The sequence below is a fragment of the Antechinus flavipes genome, chromosome 3 (assembly GCF_016432865.1).
Source record: "Antechinus flavipes isolate AdamAnt ecotype Samford, QLD, Australia chromosome 3, AdamAnt_v2, whole genome shotgun sequence".
NCBI classification, from domain to species: domain Eukaryota; kingdom Metazoa; phylum Chordata; class Mammalia; order Dasyuromorphia; family Dasyuridae; genus Antechinus; species Antechinus flavipes.
Genome location: NC_067400.1, coordinates 631097899 through 631121000, shown reverse-complemented (window position 1 = coordinate 631121000; position 23102 = coordinate 631097899). Strand labels below are relative to the sequence as shown.

At 41.8% G+C, this 23102-nt stretch overlaps 2 protein-coding genes across 7 annotated transcripts in view; both read right to left on the bottom strand.

Moving 5' to 3' along the window:
* Positions 1-23102, bottom strand: part of LOC127556748 (zinc finger protein ZFP2-like) — a 605234-nt gene that overhangs the window by 89127 nt on the left and 493005 nt on the right. The gene's annotated exons all lie outside the window — the stretch shown is intronic.
* LOC127556764 (zinc finger protein ZFP2-like) lies at positions 8513-12932 on the bottom strand. Its single transcript, XM_051990175.1, has 2 exons — positions 12646-12932; positions 8513-10853 (listed from the first exon to the last, which is right to left on the bottom strand). Exons 1-2 carry the CDS (start codon positions 12746-12748, stop codon positions 8908-8910), a joined length of 2049 nt encoding a protein of 682 aa, XP_051846135.1. The 5' UTR covers positions 12749-12932; the 3' UTR covers positions 8513-8907.

The window sequence follows — 23102 nt, the reverse complement described above, 5'->3', positions numbered from 1 at the left end:
CTATTTTGTGGGGCTTATATTCTACAGAGTTCATTATACTCAGAAAGATACAACAAATTTTGTCCAGGTTCTAAATATGCCCTTGCTATAGATTTCTAATTATTAGGGGTTAAAACTTCAAAAGCCAAATTCTCTAATAATATCTTAACATAAGACAATGTAAATCCATAAAGAGTGTAAGCCTTTTTCAGATCTTTAATAATTTCTAGATTAAATGGAGTGCATTTTCTTTTTTTCTTGACCTAAAGAGTCAAACTCTTCAATCACAGGATATGCATCTATTTTTAAATCAGATATATCCTGTCCTTCAATTTTAGTTTTAATTAATGCCTTTTGTAATTGTGTCATAGGGGATGGCCAAAGCTGCTGCATGGGTGATATTCATTGAGAAGCACCACGTTCCTTAATTTCATCAGCACTGTTCTTAACTCCTTTCTAGTCCAATTCTTCATGCTTTTCAGCTGCTTTGTCAGTACCATCCCCCTCTTGCTTTTTCTCCTTTTTCCTTATTTTAAAACTTGTGGGATTCTTTAAAGCCAATTATATTATATTGTGTATATAGAATGTTTCCTTAGGAATTTAATTAGTTGCTCTCCCACTAGTTTCCACTTATCTGGCTCTAATTTTTCTTCCTTAAAGAACCAAGGAGATGTGCACTCTAATATTTCTAAGAGTTCAATGATCTGCTCCCAAGTTACTAACAAACTGTGCTTCTTTATTAACCTAACTTATGCGTTCTACACAATTCCTTTGCGGTAGGGAAGGCTCTTTTCTTAGTATTTGCCCTATTTCAGCTGAAAAATGAAAGTGACTAGTTTATCCCTTGCCAAAGTCTCCTGCTTGTCTATTTTTGTACTCACTCTATTTCCAGAGTCTTCTCCACTGAGCTTACAATCACATCAGTCAAACTGCTCAGTATAGGTCCTTATGTCTACATTTGGGTGCCACAATGTAATGAATACATTCAAAACATTTCTCTCCAGTGTGGCTATTGTGATGTGGAGCAGGACTATTTGTCTGAAAGGCTTTCCTCATTGAATTCATTTCTAAGGTTTCTCTCCAGTGTGGATTGTCTCATATACATCCAGGTGGGAACTCTTTGTGAAATCATTTCACGTTTATTATTATCATAATGCTTCTCCTTAGTGAGGATTCTCTTATGTTTACCAATCTTGGATTTGTAGCTGAAAGCTTTTCCACATTAATTTCATTTATAAATTTTCTCTCCAGTGTGGATTCTCTGATGTGCAGCTGGAAAGGACCTTTGTGTGAAATCCTTTCCCAATACTGATTTCATTCAAAATGTTTCTCTCTAATGTGGGTTCTTTGACATTCAACAAGGTTTCACTTCTGTGCAAAAGCCTTTCCACACTGAATACTTTCAAAAGGTTTCTTTCCAATGTGAGTTTGGTGTCTAGTAAGACAGGCACTGCGTGTAAAAGCCTTTCCACATTGATTACATTCAAAAGTTTTCTCTCCAGTGTGGATTTTCTGATTTTTGCTAAGATCTCTCTTGCATATGAAAACCTTTCCACATTAATTACATTTATGAGAATCCTGTGTGGATTCTCTAATGTTCTACAAGCTTATAATTACATCTGAAAGCCTTTCCAAATTGATTGCATTTAAAAGGTTTCTCTCCAGCTTGGATTCTCTGGTGTAAAGCAAGAGTGGCTCTTCTTATGAAAGCCTTTCCACATTGATAACATTTAAAAGTTTTCACTCCACTGTGGATTCTCTGATGCTTACTAAGAGTAGAACTGGATGCAAAAGGTGTTCCACAGTGATTACATTCAAAAGGTTTCTCACAGTGTGGATTCCCCCATGTACTGTTAGAAGGAATCACTATGTGAAGATCTTCCCACCTTCATTATATTTATAAAACTCTATTGTGTATCTTGTAAGATCTATCAAGATCTGAGTTCCAAACTTAGACCAAATGAAGGTTTTTTCATTCCAAGGTCAACTCTAGATTAGTAAGGAAGAGATGAATGATGAGATGAGATTGCTTGACATTTACTATACTGATCAGGTTGCTTTCCTATGTGAATCATACTGATGAATAATTAGCTTAGAGATCTGATTCAAGGCCTTTCTACCTTGACTACCCACACAAAACATTTCCCCATTATCATTTCTCTAATGTCTAGTGAGGTCCGAACTCTAGCTGAAGGCACCTAGAGGACCTAGCACCTAAGGCTGAGATGCACCAGAGTATGCATCCATTCTCTCCTGCTTATACTATTTTTAGCCTGACAATTAAAACCAAGAAAACATAGGAAATGATTTTTACCCAGGGACAACAGATTCTGGACATTATCTAGAGTGACCTCCTTGTACACCTCCTTCTAAGTAGGATCCAAGAGCCCCCACTCCTCCTCAGTGAAGTCTACCATCACATCTTTCAATGTCATCAACTCTTAAACAGTCAAAAGTCAAAAGATTTGGAACTGAGACTCCAGAATCTATCTGGTCCAACCCTCACTAACCCAGAGGAGGAAAGGAAGCAGAGGTGGGATTTCTTAAAAGTCATATGACTTTTATGACTGTCACAGCCAACACTTTGCAAACAGACATTAAGGGCCCAATGGGATAATGAGAAAAGCCTTTTCTGCTTGAAGTAAGAATCATGCTGGAATATTAAAAGCTTGTAAAGGTTTCTTTCTGTATAATGCTTACCCTGATGAAAGTAGGGGAAATGTTGGTGACATATCAATGAGATACGAGATTCTGTGTAAGACAAAGAGAGAAGGGGAGGGAAAATTTCTTCCCATTAGAAGTGTCATAAGTGACATGTTAAGGAAATTCTACGAAGAGTTTGGGAGAAGTTGACAAGGACTTTATTTTTGAGGCAATAGAACCTGAAAATGGATAACTGAGAAAAGAAGAAACCTTAAAAAAAAAAAATTGGTAAATTTCCTGAAAGTCTGAAATATTCTGATCTAGATGAAAGCAAGAGAAGTATCCTAGAGATATATTACTCCCAATATGACCACAATAGGGTAGTATGAAACTGCTTGCAGCCAAGTGAAGCAACATTCTCTACTCTTACACTGAAAAGCTGGGATGACACTGGGCAGGATGGATCATGAACAAAAACATCTGCTCTCTTTGTTTTATGATTGCCTTCACTTGTTTGAGGAATGGATTCAGTCACTTCAGTACTGAATTATTGAAAAAGAAGAGTAACTCTGTGGGGAAAAGATAATGTCCTTCCTTGTAATATTCTCTGTTTGGTTTTCCTGGGGTCTCTGGAAGCAGCCTTCATTTCAGTTAGAGTAATCACTACAAGAACAGCCAGGTGTTTAAGTCCAAATTCTTTACTGTCTCCTTCAAAGTCTCATCTCCTTTCCTGGGTCTCGGTTAGCTTTCTTAGAGGTCTTCCGAAGTCTTGGTTTGGGTGGAGAAAATGCAGGAGGAGAACCTACCACCAAGGTGATGTGAGATGGAGTGAACGAATGTGGCTGTGAATCTCCGGGCTTGTGCTTCAGCCTCCAGTTCTTTTCTTCTCTAGCTCTCTGAATCTGGCTGAGTTTGTCCGAGCTTATATGCTCTCTATAGGTGTGAATCTTGTAGATGTGAATCTTGTAGAACTATAGTAAATACTAAGTACATGTACTAAACTAGAGAACTATTAAGCACCATGCTAAACTAGATAATCATTGTCGATCAATTCCACTGACTTAATACCTTGTAGGAATCCTTGTTTCAGAGTTCTGGCCCATAATGCTTCCTTTCTAATATTTTATCAATTGGGATTGGAGATCAAGCAAATGCATAAGAATGACATTTTAAATTATTTCTGAAAAAGAAGGTTTCAACATCATGTAAGAACTTTAGAATATTGCGGATCAGGAATCAAAAGGAGTGAAAAGGCAGATGATGGCTATCATGCAAGAGAGTGCCCACATCTGCAAATCCTTGGACATGCTGGAAGGCACTATCTATTTTCAAACCTATTAAATATAGGAAATGTACTTGAGAAATGCACTTGTCAGGTGATGATTTTTCATTTTTAACTGGAACTGGAACTTTTTAAGTACCAGCAGAAGACAGGATTGGCTTTTTCAGAAGTTCTCTTTTCTGGGGCAATTCTCTTCCTTGCAAATAAAAATCACTTTTTTTCTCCTTTTGATTTTCTTGAAAAAAATATGACATCTACTTCTCATGTATATTTCACTGTTAGCTTCCTTTCTGTCTAGTATTAAATTTGTGAGCCATTGAATAAAGCCTCAGTTGAGTTTAGACTCAACTGACTAACTTCCATGCCAGGGGGAATTGGAGAATTTTCCTAAATCTCTTCATTACATTCTATAGACACTGAGTCAAGGCTCTGAAGATTTTTAAGGCCTGGCCTTGAAACATGGAAGTTACCTGCTAACGGCCAAAGAACTTCCTACAAAAAAAAAAAAAAAATCGATAGGACCCTTAGTTCATTTCCTAACAGAAACCTGTTATTATTATTATTAGTTTCAAAGCAAAACTAACCTAATTACGTGCATAAAGTAGGAAACTTTTTAAAAAATAAATATTATAGTAGTGTAATTCTTCATTTTCGCATATCTAGATTCCAAAAGGGTTTGTTTTCCTAAGGACACCACTGATTCAGGTTCAAGGAATTATTTTTAAATGACCTTTTAGCAGAAATCAATCATTAGAATCATAATGCTATAAATTCCTTAAACTTTTCAGCAATCAAATCAAATTCATTCAGTTGAAAGCAGTCCTGAATATTGTAACAAAGAAAATCACTTAATCACTTAACAAGATGACATTGTAGATTGATTGCACTAAGATAACAGAACAGAGTCATTCTGATCCAAAACATTAATGCTCAATTTTTAGAGTCTTAAGAATGATCTACCTATAGAAAGTCAAACATCCCAGTATCCTAAGAGGAGAACACATGGGACTTTCAATGAAACCCTATAATTTAGTTTAGTACAAACTCAGTTCTATAAAACTAGATTTACACTGAGGGGTGGTATGTCTTCCAGAATTTCAATTTTCCCAAGAGACATTTCTACTGTCAAAGTTTGATATTGGCCATGAGTATGAGTGGAGAAAGAGTAGGAGTCTGGGGCCTCAGGACTGAGGCAAAATCGGCCTCTTACACCTTCTCAGGAGCCTGTCTTTGCTTACAGAAGTCACAAGAGTCTTTTCTGGTTTCCACAGGGTCCATCTTTCTGAGCAAACTATACCTGGGACTTCTCTTCCCATCTAAAGCCCTGAGGAGAATAAGTATCCCTTTTCCTTGACATAATTGTCTTTTAGAAATGCAGAGTTGTGCTTGCACTCCCCAGGTAGGTCTAAGCCTAGAGGTCAGAGAGGTCAGGGGGCCGACCTGTGCTCTCCCTGACTCCCCCTCAGAGAACCAGAAATGGTCTTGGGGGCCTCCTTCATGACATGATTCCTGCTTCCCTCAGCTCTCAGCCCATCCAGAGGCCCTGCTCTCCTGATTGAGGAGACTCCTCAATGAAACCCAGCCCTCATCATTGCCCCTAGTGCTGCTGTCTGGCCATCTTTAGGTCACCCCCTCCCAATATCCTTCCTTCGTTAACTCTGGGAAAAACAATCACACCATGTCCACTCATGTCCCCCAACACATACCACAGAGGTTCTCAATTAGCAAATGGAGCTTTTCTGAATATTTAAGCAAACTTAAGTGACTCCACCTGATTCTGCACTGGCTGTGCTCAACTGTCCCCTTCTACCAATCCCTTTAAGACTACTCATGGACTCACTTCCAGGGCGATTATTTTGTCTGATAAAGCACTTAGCAAATGTTGAGTAACTCTGGGACTACTCAAGAAGCTACAGTTGTCCTGGGACTGGTCTATGGAGCTATGGGGAAAACCTTTGTAACAGACCTTAATAACTCTAAATGCACAGACCCACAACTTTTGTTCTTTTCTGAATAAAGTCCCTTTTCCTTTCTCTGTTCCCTAACTGGATCTCATCCTAACCTAAACTTGTTAGAGAGCCTGGCTACAAGACAAAATCTAGTTTAAATAAAGGAGTAGTCATGAGACTCAGAAGGAGAGTCTGTGTCTGTGTCATCTGTGGAACTGTGAGAAACACACGTCCCTCAGCCACTCATGCAAACTGTCACCCTCCTAAATGAATAAATAAAGCCCAGTTTAGTCTCTGGCTGGATCCTGCACTCCTTACTCTGGGTGTCCCCAGCAAGGACCCTGACAATTCTCACAACAGGATCAAGGGAGATCCTATTTCTATGGCTCCTGGCACATGGCAGATGCCACAGAACCAGCACCCAAAGCCAGGCCAGTCTTCTCCCACCTTCTTCCCCTCCTCCTGCTGGACCCAGGAACATTGGGCTCTAGTTGAGCTTTGACCAAGACCTTCCATCCCATAACTCTGACATCAGGGGCTTCTCTCATCCTGGGAATGTCCTCCCTCCCTCCCTAGGCCTTCCGGCCTCCTTCCCATCTCATCTTCTGAAAAAGACTTTCCTGGTCCCCAAAGTGGTGGAGTCTTCCCTCTGGGAGTGCCTCCCATCTACACTGTACTTGTGTGAATACACATGATGAAAGAGCCTAGTGGCACTTTGGGAGAATTGTTCCAAAGATGAGATTAACTCTTCAGTCTTGATGCTTCTCTAATCTGAATCACCTCACACACCCACCCCAAACCCTTCTGAATTCAGCTCCTGGACATTGTCAGAAAAAGATATAATTCCCCTTGTTGGGCCCCCATCAGTTTTTCTTTCTAGGCTTCCTCTCCAGCCACACTGGCCTCCCACTCACTCTTGCTCTTCAGTCATATTCCATCTTCTTGCTTCATACCACAAGGGCTGTCCCTATGCCTGAGGTGCTACCTGCTTTCCCCCTCTCCTCCCTGGCTCTGCTCAAAAGTTACTTCTGCAAAAAGGCCCTTCCCGATTCCCCAGCTATTACCCAATATACTTTTGAGGTCCTAAATTTTGTCTCCCCAATATGTGGTGACAGAATCCCATCACAATTGATCTGGTGCTCTATCCACTACACCAATTAGCTGCCCCCCCTCACAACTTGATTTTTATAGGAATGTTTTGCATAATTTCACTCGTAATTTCCTCATTATGGGTAAGAATAAGAGAACCTAGAACTCAAAAATCTTAAAATCAAATGTAAAAAATTAGGTCTGAATGTAACTGGGTAAAAATATTAAATAAATTATTTTTTTAAAAAAAAAAAAAAAGCCAAACTACCTCAAAAGTCCTAATGCCTTAAGGAAGAGAGAGAATGAAAAAGATCTAACTCAGTGCAAGTTCCATGAATCCAAAAATCAAAGTTTTGAATAATGAGAAAGATAAAGAGAAATAGGGGAAAATCTTTTCAAGGAAAAGGCACAGAAAACGAAATTACTCATTTAAAAAATAGGAAGGGCGGGGGGTGGAGGGGGGGTTGGGAGGGCAGCTAGGTAGTGCAGTGGATAGAGTTCCAACCCTAAAGTCAGGAAGACCTGAGTTCAAATCTGTTCTCAGACACCTACTTGTGGGACCCTGGGCAAGTTACTTAACCCCAATTGCTTCAGGGGAAAAAAAAAAAAACAGAAAAGGGGACTCTACCTCAATTTTGAATGAATGTCACTGAAAAAAAAGACGAGCAAGATGCCAGATATTAAAATGGAAAAGATTTATGGCATCTTCTAAATAAGAATTGCTCAACAATATATTTGACACAAATATATTTTGGGATTAGGCAGTACTTTTTGTATTAATTATTAACATTTATAATGGGAAGATTTGCTTTTTTGGTCATTCTCTATTTGAGGTAGGTGAGAGAGGTACAAGGATTTTTTTCCTATTTAAAAAAAAATTTGATTTATTTTTAAAATAAAAGTTGTAATGTTCTGGTTTGCTTTCTGGAGGTCTTAGGACCAGTCTTCATTTCAGCAGAGTAATTACCAGCAGAGCAATAATTATTACCAGGAGAATAGCCAGGGATAAAGTCCAAATTCTTTATTATCTCCTTCACAGTCTGTCTCCTTCACCTGGGACCTGGCTAGCTTTCTGGAGGGCCTTCAGCTGGGACTTGGTCTCAAAGAAGAAAGTAGGAGAGCCACCACAATGATCTCTCTCTTGAAGTCTCCTTCTGGCTGAGTTTGTTCCTAGTTTATATGCTCTTATTACAATTACATCATTGCAGTATACAAAGTATAAACCAATCATTCTATCACTAGGGAACCATTATTTGATATAAGATTAAATCAATCATACTGAACCAGAGAACTATTAATCACCCTGCTAAACTAGATAACCATTGTTTTATCAATTCCACTGAGTTAACACCTTGTTTAAATCAATCATACTGAGCCTTAAGTATATTTCTCCACAATTCCTGCCTTTTACAAAAAGTCAAGTGCTAGGTATAATCTACAAGTGTAGCTAGGAGAATTCTTGATTTAAGATATAGATTTAAAAGACAGAGAAGGTCATGAAAATAATTTTATGATTTCTAATAATGAAGTTTTCAACATTGGTATAAATGACAAGAGGAAACCATGAATATCTGATTTTTTTTTTAATTTTCAAATTCATACAAATAAAATAAAATAAAAATTTAAAATGTACAAAAAACAGAAAAATATCTGAAAAAACAAATCTAGACAGCTTGAATTTCTTTTTTGAGTAGTAATGAACTCAATAAAACATTTTTCAAAGCTTTCTCAGTCCTTCTGTTCTACTGCATGAATCACTGCTGTAATAATGCCTTCTTTATTGTTTTAGATTAGAGGATCAGGGACAGGACAATCCTATGACAAGTACACTTCCACTGCTATCCTCTCCTACCCAAAATAGAAAAAAACCCCAATAATCTCACACATACACACACACACACACACACATACACACAAAGGATTCACTCCCATGTGGATTCTCAGATGTCTGACAAGATGGACGCTTCATCTAAAACTCTTTCCACATTGATTACATTTTAAAAGATTTCTCTCTAGTGTGGATTCTCTGATGTTTAGCAAGATGGGAGCTAGATCTAAAAGCCTTACCACATTGATGACATTTAAAAGGTTTCTCTCCAGTGTGGATTCTCTGATGTTCAGCAAGACTGTCACTACGTGTGAAAGCCTTTCCACACTGACTACATTTAAAAGGTTTCTCTCCAGTATGGATTCTCTGATGTGCAGCAAGACTGAGGAGAATCTGAAAGCCTTTCCACACTGAGTACACTGAAAAGGTTTTTCTCCAGTGTGGATTCTCTGATGTAAAGCAAGAATGGAACTCTGAGTGAAAGCTTTTCCACATTGATTACATTTATAAGGTTTCTCTCCAGTGTGGATTCTCTGGTGTTCTGCAAGAATGGAACTCTGAGTGAAAGCCTTTCCACAATTATTACATTTAAAAGGTTTCTCTCCAGTGTGGATTTTCCAATGCAAGGCAAGATGGGCACTCTGAGTGAAAGCCTTTCCACATTGATTACATTTAAAAGGTTTCTCTCCAGTGTGATTTCTCTGATGTAAACTAAGATGGGCACTCTGTGTGAAAGCCTTTCCACATTGATTACATTTAAAAGGTTTCTCTCCAGTGTGGATTCTCCGATGTAAAGCAAGATGGGCACTCTGTGTGAAATCCTTTCCACACTGATTACATTTAAAAGGCTTCTCTCCAGTATGGATTCTCTGATGTCTAGCAAGACTTGAGCTGCACCTAAAAGCCTTTCCACAGTGATTACATTTAAAAGGGTTCTCTCCAGTGTGGATTCTCTGATGTTCAGCAAGAACTTTCCTCTTGGTAAAAGCATTTCCACATTGATTACATTTAAAAAGTTTCTCTCCTGTATGGATTCTCTGATGGGCAACAAGACTGTCACTGCGTGTGAAATCCTTTCCACACTGATTACATTTAAAAGGTTTTTCTCCTGTGTGAATTCTCTGATGTTCTGCAAGCTTGTAATTATATCTGAAAGTCTTTCCACATTGATTGCATTTAAAAGGTTTCTCTCCAGTGTGGATTCTTTGATGTCTAGCAAGATGGGAACTCGATCTAAAAGTCTTTCCACACTGATTACATTCATAAGCCTTCTCTCCAGTGTCGGTTTCCTTATGTTTTGCTAGACAGGAGATATCTGTACAAGTTTTTCCACACTGATTGCATATGAAAGGCTTTCCACAGTGAAGACATAAATAAGGTTTTCCTCTAGTGTGGATTCTCTGATGGTCAATTAGGAATGATTCATAATGGAAAGCTCTCCCACATTCAGTACATTCATGAGACACCTCTCCAGGATGAGCCTTCTGAGGGCTAGTAAGAGCTGGATTCCAAACAAAGGCTTTCCCACACTGATCATATCCAGATTTTTTAATTCCAGGAAGGTAAGGAAGAGATGAGTGATAGGATGAGGTTGCTTCACGTACATTATGTTCATCAGGTTCTTTTTTAATATGAATTTGCTGATGAGTAATGAGATTAGATTTCTGACTGATAGCCTTCTCACTTTTATTAATTATTTTGGAATGCATTTCTTCAGTATCACTTTTCTGATGGCCACTGAGGTCTGAATTCCATTTCACAGCTATATCCCATTGATTACCTGGAACCAATGTCTCTACTTCTTCAGTGAAGCATTTCTTGTTTTCCCTATCTTGAAGATAATCATTTCCTGAGGTCATTTTCTTACAGTGATTTAGGATAGAAGTCCATCTGAATCTCTTTCCAATTTCATAAAATTCAAAATCACTCTTTGGATATCTATCTATTTTGAGAATAAAATCATTCATTTCCTTCAAATTGAAGTCACAGGGACCATCATCCATGAATCTTTGCAGGTCGTGTTCTTCCAAAAAAATTCCCAGGTTTTTATTCATCTCATTTACTGTGAACCCAGTTTCTACATCTGAAGAATACACAAAAAGACACACACACACATATATACAAAATTTCATATATGTACTCAGTGCATACAATGGCTTTTAATACCCCAAGTAATTTGTAAGAATTTTTAAGATTGGAGGCAGCTAGATAGTGCAGTGAATAGAGCACCAGCCCTGAAATCAGGAAGACCTGAGTTCAAATCTGGTCCCAGACACTAAAAATTTCCTAGCTTTGTGACCCTGGGTAAGTCACTTAATTTCAATTGTCTCAGCCAAAAAAAAAAAAAAGAGAGAGACAGAGACAGAGAGAGAGAGATAATATGTGAGATGTGCATCTCAAAGTACTGGACCAATCAGAGACTTATCCTCTCCCAATGAAATAAACGGCATTCAGCAAAGGCAGGAGCCCAAGATCAAGATGGCTAACCAAATACTTAATGCCAGTAGATTAGAATCTTCTTTGTGCTGGAACAGTTTTTGCTAATTTAGAGCAAAAACTGAGCCAGTACACAAGTGAAAATTGCAGAGCAGATAAGGAGTAGACAGCTTTCAGAGATTTGTTGAATAGTACCACATTTACTCATCTTGGAAAAAAATAAACATCCAAATTAGTTTGATGAAAATAATGGGGAAATTCAGAAGGTATTAAGTGAACAATGAGAACTCTACAAAATTTACAAAATTGCAAGTATAAGCAAAGGTTACAGGCATGTTGGATTTTTGGCCCAATAAATAAAGGCAAATAAAGTTCATTCTTATATTGAATGTACCAATCCAAAGCTCTTTTATGATGCCCTGGAGACCATTTATGAAACAAAGACCTATCTAAGCTGCCCAATGCTTATCTAGACCTTATAGTGTATTTTAGAGACAGAGTATACACAGTTTTATAAGTCTTTCACCATAATTCCAGATAGTTCTCCAAATTGAATGGAACAGTTCATAATTTCAGCAACAATATATTAGTGTCTCCAACATGATATCAAAATGGTGTTTTTGGTTTGCATTTCCCTAATCAGTCTTAAGTTAGAATTTTCTCATATGTCTATAAATAGTTTTAATTTCTTCATCAGAAACATAAATTAGAATTTTTTCATGTCTGTAAATAGTTTTAATTTCTTCATCAGAAACTACCTGTTTCTATCTATCCCTCTGAATATTGAGACATGAGAGCTTCATCCAAGAAGTTTTCTCTAGAACAGGGTCCTTTGTTCTTCTCCATCAATTACCTGTCCCTGCCCTTCCCTGTGCCAGAGTTGAAAGCTTTGGAGGCTGAGACCCCAGGGCAATGCAGATGCCCCCAGGGCATATGTTCTAGGCTAACTTAACAGAGGCTGCCAAGAATGCATAGTACTTCATTTGGGTCAAACCTCTATTTGACTTTCCTTCCTAGGGAAGATGAGGTACTTCCTAAGATCCTGTTAAGGTCCTGACAGCTTCTGGAGTTTTAGTCACTTTTGATGCTCAAAATGAATTTTGAGGCATTTTCATTTTGATTTAGGGGAGATTGTCAGAGAGCTAAGTATTTTCTGTTCTACTGTGCCATTTTACCAGAACCCTCTCCCATTCTTTTAAGCCCTTTTCATGGAGTTTACTGACAAATGGGGCAATAAGATCAGTTACCTGACTGAGGGTAAATTATATAATTCAAAAAGGTGCAGCCGAGACCAAAATGGAAGAGGATTTGGTGCCCTGAGATGACTGAACACCTAATCCAATTTCTGGGATGCAACACAGTGAGGATCAATTCTGTGTTGTTTGTGCTCATTTTGAATGGAGGATGAACACCAAGAAAAGAGAGGAAATGGTCCTTACCCAGGGACAGCAGATTCTGGACATTCTCCAATGTGACCTCCTTGTACAGCTCCTTCTGAGAAGGGTCCAAGAGCCCCCACTCCTCCTCAGTGAAGTCCACCATCACATCCTTGATGTCACCAACTCCTAAATCATCAAAAGTCACTTGATTTAGAGCTGAATGGGCCTCTAGAATTCTTCTAGTCCAACCCTCATTAACTTAGAGGAGGAAACTGAAGCAGAGATGGGATTTGCCTAAAAAGCATAGAACCTTTAGAAGTGTCAGAACCCTCACTTTGAATGAGGCATTGAGAGCCCAATAGAATATTGAGAAAAGTATAATAAAGGAGAATAATAAAGGCTGGAAAAATGCTTAACTACAAAATGCTTCTCCCAATGGAATTAGGGAGAATATATGAATTCCATAGAGGTGAAAGAGAGATGATGAGATATCACTCTCAATAAGAAGGGTCTTAATATATTAAAAAAAAAAAAATTCTATGAAGTTTTTTCCAGAACCTGGTAAATACTGTGTACTCTGGGAAAGAAACCATTACCAGTGATCACTGAGGAGAGAACAAAGAAATTATTTAGCAAATATCCAATGAGTCTAAAATGAAATCTAAACTAGATGGAAGCAAGAAAAGAATTTTAAAGAAAATCTGGCCTCAAGTACCTGGTATGAGATGCTTTCTAGTCAAGTTATGAAGCTTTATCTCTTCTCAAAGTGAACTTATTAATGGAATATGCTCTGTGAGAGATGATTAATTGGGACACTACCTGTCTCTCAGAAATCTAGTGCTGTGCTTGCACTCCCCAGGTAGGTCTCAGCCAGAAGGTCAGAGAGGTCAGGCGGCAGACCTGGATTCTAAGTGCCCGGCCTCCAAGAAACAAGAAGGGGCCTTTACTTCACTCAGCCCTCTACAGCCTATCCAGAAGTCAGGCTACCCTGGCTGGGGAGACCTTTGAATCTGCCCAAACCTTATTCTATAACGGCTTCCTGCTCATTATTTTTTGCCACCCAATCCCAGTCTCTTTCCTTCTTTAACTCTGTGACATACAATCATGTCCCCCAAAGCTTATGACTCAGACTTTTACATATCTAGTAGTAAGAGTTTTCCAAAGTGAATTTTGGAGAAAACATCACTGACTTCATTTGATGCTATGCTGCTCTTCTTTTATCAATGTACTAGATGTCCCCTTCAGTTCTCTCGTCTCACAATCACTTTCAGCAAACTCAGAGCACTCACTTAGTTATTTTTTTTCCTGTGTTTTCTTGCTCTGACATAAATAGCTGTGCCAAAGACTTTACACTGTAACTCTCAATTCACATTTTTTTCTTTTGGTGAAGATGTATTTTTCAAGGAAAGCAGAAAGATGGGCAATGAGCTTCACTGCAAGTATCTCTGATGAAGGCTACATTTCCCAAATACATAGAGAGCTGAGTCAAATGTCTAAGAATAAAAACCACTTCTCAATTGAGAAATGATCAAAGAAAATGAATATTTTTTAGATGATAAAATCAAAAGTAATGTAGGAAAATGAAGTGCTCTAAATCATTTTTGATTAAGGAAATGCAAATAAAAACAACTCAGAAGTATCAGCTCACATCTATCAAATTAACTAGTAAGGCAAAAATGATCAATGCTGGAAAGAATGTGGGGATAATGGGACACTAGTGCACTGAAGAATAATTGTGAAGTGATCCAAGGTTTCTGGAGAGCAATTTGGAACTATGAACAAAGGGCAACCAAACTGTGCAAATCTTTAAATCTATGAACAGCACGTCTAGGTCTGTATTATTCCAAAGAGATTACAAAAAGAGGGAAAGGATATTCACAGCAGCCCTTTTTCTGGAGGCAACATTGTGGAAATTGAGGGAATTCCATCAATTAGGAAATGGCTGAACAAGCTGTGATATATGAATATAATGAAATAGTATTGTACAATAAGAAATACTGAAGCAGATTTCAAAGAACTAAAAAACCAAACTGATGCAAATGAGCAGAGCCAGGAAAAGATGGTATACACAATCCGGAAGAATTTGGTGATTAGTATAAAAGATTCAGGTCTTCTCAGGAGCACAAGGATCTAAGGCAATTACAAAAGACTCAAGAAGGAAAAGGCTTTCCACACACTAAATAAAAAAATGATGGACTCTGATAGTGATTAAAGAATATATTCTTTAGTTACTTTATTCTTTTTTTCTCTTCTTTTGATCTGTTTCATTTTTCACAACTCTGATTAATAGGGAAATATGATTTAAATGATAGCACGGATATACCTAGATGAAGTTGCCCACCCTTTTATTAGGAAAAGAGGGAAAGGATGGAGAAAAATTTACAACTCCCAACCTGATAAACATGAATGCTACAAACGGTCATGTCATTAAATTGAAAATAATTTAAAACAAACAAGCAAATGTACCTTTTTGTATCTGGGTCCTAATTTCTTTATAACTGGCCATGAGACCCAACAGATCCTACCTAAAGCCCAGATCGTATAAGGAGGAGAGACTGTCTCTGTGTCATCCCCAGTCATGGAGTCTGTCACACCCTCCAATGGATAAATAAACCATAGTTTACTCTCTGGCTGGACCCTGAGCTCCCTGACTCTGGCTTTCCCTTCCAAGGATCCTGACAATTCCCACAACAGGATCAATGAGATCATCTTTATGTGGCCCCTGGCACATGGCAGACACCACAACACCCGCCCCAGCCTTCTGTCCCCTGACCCTGGGCCTTTTCACTGGCTTCTGTCCTGTTTGCATCGGCCTCCTCCCTCCCCTCCTGCTTCCTTCCCATCTCAGCTAAATTCTCCCTTTCTGAAACAGCTTTTCCTGGTCCCCAAACTGCTGACCCTTCCCTCGGAGAGTAGCTCCCATCTACACTGCCCAGCGCAGGTGTGGACACAGCTCAGGAGCTGTTTTCTCCCCCGGGGCTCCTTGAGGGCAGGTCTGGGGGGTTTTTTCTCTACCTTCCTCCGCACCCTCAGTAGTCAGCACAGAGCTTGGCCCAAAGGAACTATTTTCTAAACATTTATTGACTTGTTTTGAGACCTGGAAAAGGAGACAGGACTGAGAGAGCCCTGGGAGCAGCCGTGCGGCCTGAGGAGGCAGGAATTGATGCTGCTCAGCTCTGGGGAGGGGCTGCACTCACCTGGGACAAGGGTCTCTGGCTGTCAGGGGCCATGTCTTTGTTTCTGGGCTTGGGTGCTCTGCCAGCCGGGCTGGGGAGGGAGAAGGAACCCAGAGAGGGAGGCCGGGGTCTGAGCCTTCTCTGCCCAGGCTGGTGCTGACCTGCCCACAATGAGAGAGAGAGAGCTCTGAGGGCGGGGAGGTGGGAGAGGCTGCTCCCCAGGAGGAGGAGGAGACATCTCAGCTCAGAGGAGGCAGAGATCTGGCCTGTGGGGGCAGGGAGACCCTCCCAGGACCCCCAGCTCTGGACACTAAAATCTCCTGCACGCTGCAGGGAGGGGCAGCCTTGGGAAGGAGAGTGTGACCTTGGCCAAGCCCTTGTCCCTGCCTGCCTCAGTTTCTCCATCTGTAACATGGACCCCCACCTGCCAAAGGCCCCAGAAATGATGACAGATGTCCCCAAATCAGCAGAAGTGAAATTGGTCAAGGAGCAGAGCCGGATGAGAACTCTAGCCCCCTCCCCCCCGCATCCCCCACTATCCTCCAGGAAAACAGGACTGGGCCAAGTTCGCACTAAGAGCCGCATGTAGAGAGCTCTTCCGGTGTACTAGGCCCTGTACTTAGTGCTTTATAGAAGGGATCTCACGGAGGGGGAGGGGGGAAGGGAGGGCTGCTCACTCGGTTTTTACACTGGAGGAAATTGAGGCAAACGGCGTAAAACTGGAGGTTCGGTGGGTAAAGGGTCACTTGGGTCCCCCAAGAAACACTCAGCAGGGCCCCATCCCCCCCAAGCCACAGGGAGGCACAAGCACGCCCCGCCCCCATCTCCGCCCACACAGGTGAATCACTCAGGGCTAAGGCTCCCAGGTGCAGCTACTCCCAGCGCACTCAGGCACCCCTCCCCCACGCGCACTCGCAGCTCCGTTACCCGCCCCCACTCACAGCTACTGCACTTTTGCACCCTCTCCTGCACGCGCGCCCCGCAAGGGGCCTGCACACCCCCAACAGGCTTCCACACTCTGCCCCAAGACCCGCCCGGAACTGGGGCCGAAGGGGCGGAGCCTTACTTAAGAAGGAAAAGGGACGTCCCAGGCGGCGCCTGCGCACAGCTGCCCTCCTCTCTCCCCCCGCCCCCAGCACAGAAAGAACAGAAATAAACCCGGGGCCCAGAAGGCCGGGCCTGCGCCCCAGGGCGTCTGTTCCCAGGCCTTTGGGGACGAGCGGGGGATGATGGAACTTGGGGCTCCGTACAGGAAAGTGATGTGATGGGAAATTCCCGATGGGAAAGTGCACGTGGAAATTCTGTGTTCGATCATTTGCATAATTACAGATGAGGGCTCGGCCCCCCCTTCTCCTGCACCCTTCCCCCATCCCCCCCTCAGTGAGGGGGCACAGGGAGAGAACCTGCCCCTGCTCAGCCCTCTCAGGCCCCGCCGCGGGTTTGATGCCGTTTCTGTTCCTTTGGACATTTCCCCCGGGGCAGCCGCTCATCCCTCCGTCCGTGGGGGGGAGTGAGCCTCCTTCCAAGCTGCCCCCCTGAAACGCGGGTCTCTGGCCCCCCTTGAAGCGCCTCCTTCAGCCCCGTGGAGAAGATGGTAAAACCCCCACGGTTGTTTTTACTTTTCCCGTCCGCGCCGGCGCTTTTAGAGCAAAGTCCTTTCCTCAGCGCGGAAGATCCGGGGCTAAGAGGCTGTATCGGCCCCTCCCGCTTGGGGGAGCCAGGAGCTCCGGGGAGGGGGGGGGGAGGTTTCTGGCTAACTGCGAATCTCCCGCAAATCCCGCCCTCCGGCAAATCCCGCCCTTGGCGCGTCCGGCGGATGGTGGCACAGGTGGGATCTGTAGCAGGGACGTCCTTGTGCCTCCGCCCAGCGCCGGGGCAGGGCCCGCCCGTGCCCAAGCTCCTCGGCGGGAAAGGAAAGGCTGCCTGAGACCGTCCAGCTGAGGCCTTCTCCTAGGCCGGAAGCCCCTGACTGGGCTGGGGGATTGCAGAGCATTTCCTGGAGACTGAAACTAATATTATTCTTCCAGTTTGAATCCGGGGATGGACGAGGACAGAGAAGAACCGGAGAACCCACAAATGCGGGGGCACATGAGCCCAGCCCCCATTACACGCTTTCTCCACCCACTTCTACAAACCTCACCTCCCTCCAAGCCTGGGGTTGGGCTGGTACCTGATTAACCCCCTGGGCCCCCCCATTTCCCTCTTCTCCCCTCAACATCCGGGTCCTCATGGGAAGGGGAGGGGTGGTCAGAGTGATGAGGTTCGGATCCCCTGGATTCTCAGTCAGGGAACCAAATGATGAGGTTTGGTGCAGGGCAGAGAGTTCTCGGAGCCCCTTCTAGTCGGCACAGGTCTTTTGTAAAAGAATTTACGAACCTGAAAAGTTAGACTGGCAAAAAGAAGTTTATTGGCACAGAGGAGTCAGCTTTTGCTTGGAGGCTCGCTTCCTCAGTGGCAAGGTCCTGACAGAAAAGTAAAGGTCTACCAGAAAAATCCTGGCAGAAAGCTAAAGGGAGTTAACACTGAGAAGAGAATGTCCTTTCGTAGGGCAGGAGGTCCTTGCAGGCAGCTATGCCAAGGAGAGAGAGAGAGAGGTTCCTTGGCATGGCATGTTGCTGTTTTGGGCCTCGGCAAAGAAAATGGGCCCTAAAGACACTGATGCATTGTTGGTGGAATTGTGAACACATCCCGCCATTCTGGAGAGCAATCTGGAACTATGCTCAAAAAGTTATCAAACTGTGAATACCCTTTGATCCAGCATCAAATACTACTGGGCTTATACCCCAAAGAGATACTAAAGAAGGGAAAGGGAGCTGTATGTGCCAAAATGTTTGTGGCCGCCTTGTTTGTAGTGGCTAGAAATGGGAAAATGAACGGATGCCCATCAATTGGAGAATGGCTGGGTAAATTGTGGTATATGAATGTTACAGAATATTATTGTTCTGTAAGAAATGACCAGCAGGATGAATAGAGAGAGACTTGGAGAGACTTACATGAACTGATTCTAAGTGAAATGAGCAGAACCAGGAGATCATTATACACTTCAACAACAACACTATATACAGGGGTCCTCAAACTATGGCCGTTGGGCCAAATGCAGCAGCTGAGGAAGATTATCCCCTTCACCCAGGGCTATGAAGTTTCTTTATTTAAAGGCCCACAAAACAAAGTTTTGTTCTTACTATAGTCTGGCCCTCCAACAGTCTGAGAGACGGTGAACTGGTCCCTATTTAAAAAGTTTGAGGACCCCTGCTATATGATGATCAATTCTGATGGACGTGGTCATTTTCAGCAATGAGATGAACCAAATCAGTTCCAATAGAGCAGTAATGAATTGAATCAGCTATGCCCAGCTACACTCTGGAAGATGACTAGGAACCATTACATAGAATTCCCAATCCCTATATTTTTGTCCGCCTGCATATTGGATTTCCTTCACAGGCTAATTGTACAATATTGCAGAGTCCGATTCTTTTTGTACAGCAAAATAATGGTTTGGACATGTATACTTATTTTTTTTAATTTATACTTTAACATGTTTAACATGTATTGGTCATCCTGCTATCTAGGGGAGGGGGTGAGGGCAAGGAGGGGAAAAAGTGGAACAAAAGGTTTGGCAATTGTCAATGCTGTAAAATTACCCATGCAGATAACTTGTAAATAAAAAAGCTATTTAAAAAAATAAAATGAGCCTTAAAGCTGCTCTTTTAAAAGAGATTTGAGACTGAAGTTTCAATTGAATGAGATTACTGCCCCCAGGCCTAGATTTCCAGTAGAATGGGACCATTTACTGCCAGTGGTCCTCAGCCAATCTTCAGCTCAACAGGGGTCTATAGAAATCTAGATCTCCAGTTAAATGAGATTACTTCAATTTGAGCCAAGTTGGAAGTGGTCATGGATTCAACTAGTCCCACCAAAATAACTGAATGAGACCACTTGATCTTGATTTCCTGAGGCAGGTCTCTCCCAGGAGAGTTCAAGGAGTTTCTCCCCTTCAAAGAATCCTCAAGGCTTTGCCCCAAAGTCTGGACACTTTTAGGGTTCTCCCCATCAACAGTAGACCATGTAGATCCTGAGGTACAAGGAAGGCAGGAGAATAGGAAGGAAGCTAGAAGAGGACTGAGTGGAGGAGGCTATGGAGGTGGGGGAGGTCACATCAGAGCACATGCTTTTTTTTTTTTTTAATAGCTTTTTATTTACAAAACATGCATGGGTAATTTTTCAACATTGACCCTTGCAAAAACCCCATCCCCTCCCCTAGATGGCAGGTAGACCAATACATGTTAAATATAGTAAATCATATGTTAAATATATGTATACATGCCTATACAGTTATCTTGCTGCACACTTTCTTTCTAGAAAGAAAGAAAGAAAAAAACCTGAGAAGGAAAAGAAAAATGCAAGCACACATTAACAGAAAGAGTGGAAATGCTATGTTGTGGTCCACACTCATTTCCCATAGTTCTTTCTCTGGGTGTAGCTGATTCTCTTCATTACTGAACAATTGGCACTGGTTCAAATCATCTCATTCTTGAAGAGGGCCACGACCATCAGAATTGATCATCATATAGTATTATATAATGATCTCCTGGTCCTGCTCATTTCACTCAGCATCAGTTTGTGTAAATCTCTCCAGGCCTTTCTGAAATCCTCTTGCTGGTCATTTCTTACAGAACAATAATATTCCATAATATTCATATACCACAATTTATTCAGCCATTCTCAAATTGATGGGCATCCAGTCAGTTTCCAGTTTCTGGCCACTACAAACAGGGCTGCCACAAACATTTTGGCACAAACGGGTCTCTTTCCCTCTTTTACTATCTCTTTGGGGTATAAGCCCAGTAGAAACACTGCTGGATCAAAGGGGATGCACAGTTTGATAACTTTTTGAGCATAGTTCCAAATTGCTCTCCAAAATGGCTGGATGTGTTCCAACTTCACCAACAATGTATCAGTAAAGCACAGGATCCTTAATGATGCTTCTGGCTTTTTGTTTTAACATCAGTAAGGGGCCCCCAACCTCCTGGACCTTTTCTAGCTGGGGGAGGGATGAGCAGGGTGGGGCTCCAGGGTTCAGAAGGGTCCTGGGCTGGAGAGCGAGCCCTTAGGGCACAGACTGACACTCATCTTCCAGATGTTGGAGCACAGTGGAAATCACCTTGTTTTTAACACCTGAGCTAGAGAGGAAAGGGAACAATTGGGGTAGAAATGACCCCAAAAGGAGTGTACACAAATACCCCAAAACCAGCACCCCTGCCTGCACAGATGTGTAAATACACACACACACACACACACACACACACACCCCTTTGTGTACTTCTGTATCTGCTGGGCTCCCTACTTAAGCTTAGTGCTCAGCTGAGAATTCAGAGCTTCTTTAGGGCTTTTCAAGGACACTCAGGGATTTAAGGCAGGGATGGCTTTCTAACCTTGGGAACACTGAACCCAAAGGCCAGTTGGGCTGTCCAGTGCTGGGGGAAGTGCCACCTGTGTAAGCTGTTATGGGAACCCCGGGGATTTCCTGAGTGGGGGTGCAATGGAAAGATTCAACTAAAGTTCTGTGGGGATTGATTCCCTTTAGCTGAGATCTTTTGTTTATATTTTTCTTTTCAAAGATCATGTAGTTCCTTAAGTCTTTCCAGGTACTTTCCTGGAGAGGTCCTATGAGAGGAGAAAGCTCAGAAGTTGATGAAGTACTTTCTGCCTCAATACTAATGGGTTAGGAAAAGGATTCAGGACCCCTCCAGAAAGAGCTGTGATCTAAAAGTTGTTACTGTGCTTGAGAAAACTCACATTGAAATGGACTGGACCGTGGTTATTTGGCTAACGGAAATTTAATATTTGATATGGACCACTGAGAGTAACAAGATTATTTGAAAAACCACAATTAATGCTCCATGGGTTATGTTTTCCCCTAAACCAGCCTCCTACAGGGAAAGGGTGAAGGATTACCAATTGGGAGTCACTAAGTAGTTCAAAAACACCTTGAGAAATGACAATCTAAACAGACTAAACCACTGCAGAAAGCAGGTGTCCGAAATTTGTTTTCTTGAAGTTTCTTTAATGTGCACACTGTTATTTGAACTGGTCTTAAATCAGGGAACAGGGAACTCTCCTCCAGTTCCCCAAGTACTGTCACTAATCCCATAATAATCCAAGGAAGACTCTAAAAGTTTTCCTGTTCATCCATGTTGAAGGTAGGAGACAGTTCACGCTTGGACAATTACACAAAGAAGGGCAGAAGATAAAAAGGGATTTTTTTTAAATTATTTTTTAGATAGGAGCACATCATTTCCATATACAATAATACCTGTAACCTCCTCTACTCCACCCTCCTCTTCCACATCTGAATATCATGGGTATGACCATCTCACACCTATCATATCTTTTCAGATGATAGGAAAAGATAATGAAGAATCTTGGAAGGGATGAGGGGAAAGTGGAATGCTAATACCCTGATGGTGGAGTTGTGACCAGATCCACCCATTCTGGAGAGAAATTTGGGACTAGGCCCAAAGGGATATAAACTCAGCATATCCTGTGATTCAGCAGTAACCCTACTTGGGTTTGAATACCAAAGAAATCATAAACTAAGGAAAAGGATCCACATGTGCATAAATATTTGTAGAACCTCTTTTTCGGTGGTAAAGAATTGGAAAATAAGTAGATGCCCATCAATTGAGGAATGGCTAAAGAAACAGAAATTGTCTGAAGAAAACAACTCCTCTCAAAATAGATTTGGTAAGATGGAAAAAAGAACCTGAAAAATAGCAGTGGTGAAATGGAAAAGAGAACAACTCCCTAAAAAATGGAATTGGTGAAATGGAAAAAAAACCAATCCAATGAACAAAACAAATTAATCATTCAAAAAGAGATTTAAAAAATTCACGAAAAAGTAGAACTGAACAAATGTTAGTGAATGACTCAATGAGACATCAGAACGAGTCAAACAAAAATCATGTTTTTCCTGACAATGAACAGTTCTACAGCTGTTGAATTGGGGTCCACCTTTCTAGAAGAGCAAACGTTGCCTGGGATTTCTCTTCCCAGCAGAAGCCCTGAGGAGAAAAAGCTCCCCTTTTCCTTGACATAATTGTCTCCTGGAAATACAGGGCTGTGCTTGCACTCCACAGGTAGGTCTGAGCCCAAAGGCCAGAGAGGTCAGGGGACCGACCTGACTTCCCCTCATAGAACCAGAAGTGGTCTTGGGGGCCACCTTCATACCATGACCCCTGCTTCCTTCAGCTCTCAGCCCACCCAGAGGTCCTCCTGACTGGGGAGACTTTTCAGTGGCACCCAACCCTCACCATCCCACCTAGTGCTACTGTCTGGCCTTTT